This window comes from Dama dama, chromosome 30 (genome assembly GCF_033118175.1).
Source record: "Dama dama isolate Ldn47 chromosome 30, ASM3311817v1, whole genome shotgun sequence".
Lineage (NCBI taxonomy): Eukaryota > Metazoa > Chordata > Mammalia > Artiodactyla > Cervidae > Dama > Dama dama.
In genome coordinates this window covers 4,908,276-4,910,540 of record NC_083710.1, presented here as the reverse complement: position 1 = coordinate 4,910,540, position 2,265 = coordinate 4,908,276, and the positions used below count along the sequence as shown (strand labels likewise).

The following is a 2,265-nucleotide window of genomic DNA, read 5'->3' as shown; positions in this document are numbered from 1 at the left end:
ATGTTTATTATTTTTCAAAAATATTTAAGTAAATATTTATATTTTATTTCCAACCTGCTAGTGTATGTGGTTTTTTGATTTCATGAAAATGCCAAGTAGAATCAAAATTTTCTAATAATCATTTTGTTATCTTCTAAGAGTGAAAATTTCAGAAATCCACATTATTCCTGAGATTCTTTTTCTCAAATGAAATGGCTTATGTTGTAACATTTTTTTACTTCATCAAATATATATGAATAAAAAACAATTTACAGAAAATTCTGAAGCAATATTCAGCTTTATCCAATTTTTTTGGTTCAACGTCTGGGGAAGTTTAGAATAAGAATTAATAAAAAGGAATCATATAACTGTAGTGAAAGAGTTTTGAGGGAATATGAATAAATAAATCATTGACCAGAACATTATTTTTTTAATGCTGCAGATACTTGCATTTGCTGGAGAAAAAGATAACCTTTTGGATGGTATCCTTAAAGGCTTGCTTCACTTGCTGGTTCCTCAGTGTATATATAAATGGATTCATCATAGGAGCAACAGAAGTATTCAGAATTGCTACTCCTTTCGTCAAGGATGCCTTTTCTTTTGCTGAAGGGTTAGCATACATGAATATACAGCTTCCGTAAGAGATGGAAATGACAATCATGTGAGAGGAGCATGTAGAAAATGCCTTTTTTCTCTGACTGGCAGAAGGCAGTCTCAGAATTGTCTTGATGATGAACATGTAGGATAGAATTATTAATGCCAAAGTAAAAAGCAGAATCACTATTGCAGAGTAAAAACCAAGCACTTCAAGGAGCCATGTGTCTGAGCAGGATAGTTGCAAGAGGGGGAAATAGTCACAAGCAAAGTGATCAATGATGTTAGAACCACAGTAATCTAACTGGAGGAAGAGAATAACAGGCGGGAAGATGTTTAAGAACCCTGCCAGCCAAGCACAAAAGACAAGCAATACACAGACTCTGTTGTTCATGATGGCTGTGTAATGCAGGGGTCTGCAGATAGCGACATAGCGATCATAGGACATGGCAGTTAGAAGATAAAATTCAGTGATACCCAAGAAGATGAAGAAAAACAACTGAGCTGTACAATCATTGTATGAAATCGTTTTGTCCCTGGTGATAATTGTGCCCAGAAATCTAGGAATGCAGACCGTTGTAAAGGAAATTTCTAATATAGAGAAGTTCCTGAGGAAAAAATACATAGGTGTCTGTAGATGGGAGTCCACCAAGGTGAGAATGATGATGGTCAGATTTCCAGTGACACTTAATATATATGTGATGATTAAAAAGAGAAAAGTCACAACCTGAAGCTCTGGATCATCTGATAGCCCCAGAAGAATGAATGCTGTGGGTCTTGTGTGGTTTTTCATTGCTTGTCCTCTGCCCCCATTCAAAAAGAAAATGGATGTGTTTCCTATAAGAAATAAACGATCAAAATACATTTGAGAATAGAATACTCTCCAATTTCCATTCAACTTTTCATTCTAGTAAGGAATATTATCTTAAGTTCAAAACCATTATGTCTTCTTCAAAAATACATTATCAAAACTATGGATAAAATAAAACTCTTATGATAACACTTAAATAGGGCTATTTTTTTCTACTAAGTTTTAATTAGTTCAAGGCAGTCTTTAAAATATTTAGCTTCCTTTGTAAAAAAAAAAAAAATACAGAAATATTTTAATTGGTTCTCCTCCTTTCCTCAGTATTATAAAAAACAGTATAGTTTGCAGATAATCTAAATAGAGTTTGAAAGCATACAGAGTTTATGTATGCCTATTTCCACGTTTTATATTTTGCATAACTGAGGCCTACTTTGTCTAGGTGACTTTCACTAGTTTAAACGACTAGTGAACATAATAAAACTGTGGGAAATTCTTAAAGAGGTGGGAATACCAGACAGTCTAACCTGCCTCCTGAGTAACCTATATGCAGGACAAGAAGCAGCAGTTAGGACTGGACACGGAACACTGGACTGTTTCAAAATTGGGAAAGGAGTACTTCAAGGCTGTGTATTATCACCGTGTGTGTTAGTTGCTCAGTCGTGTCTGACTTTTTACGACCCCATGGACTGTAGCCACAGTCCATGTGGATCACAACAAACTGTGGAAAATTATTATTAAAGAGAGGGAATACCAGACCACCTGACTTGCTTCCTGAGAAGTCTGTATGCAGGTCAAGAAGCAACAGTTAGAACTGTACATGGAACAAAAGAATGGTTCTAAATCAGGAAAGGAATACCTCAAGGCTGCATATTGTCACTCTGCTT

General features: G+C 35.2%; 1 protein-coding gene across 1 annotated transcript; it reads right to left on the bottom strand.

Moving 5' to 3' along the window:
• Positions 1-409: 409 nt before the first annotated feature.
• On the bottom strand, positions 410-1,366 carry LOC133049680 (olfactory receptor 6C3-like). Its single transcript, XM_061133827.1, has one exon. It carries the CDS (start codon positions 1,364-1,366, stop codon positions 410-412), a length of 957 nt encoding a protein of 318 aa, XP_060989810.1.
• Positions 1,367-2,265: the final 899 nt, after the last annotated feature.

Bases quoted from the DNA above. Each gene is read 5' to 3' on its own strand.
- LOC133049680 (XM_061133827.1), bottom strand. From the start codon at position 1,366: ATGAAAAACCACACAAGACCCACAGCATTCATTCTTCTGGGGCTATCA.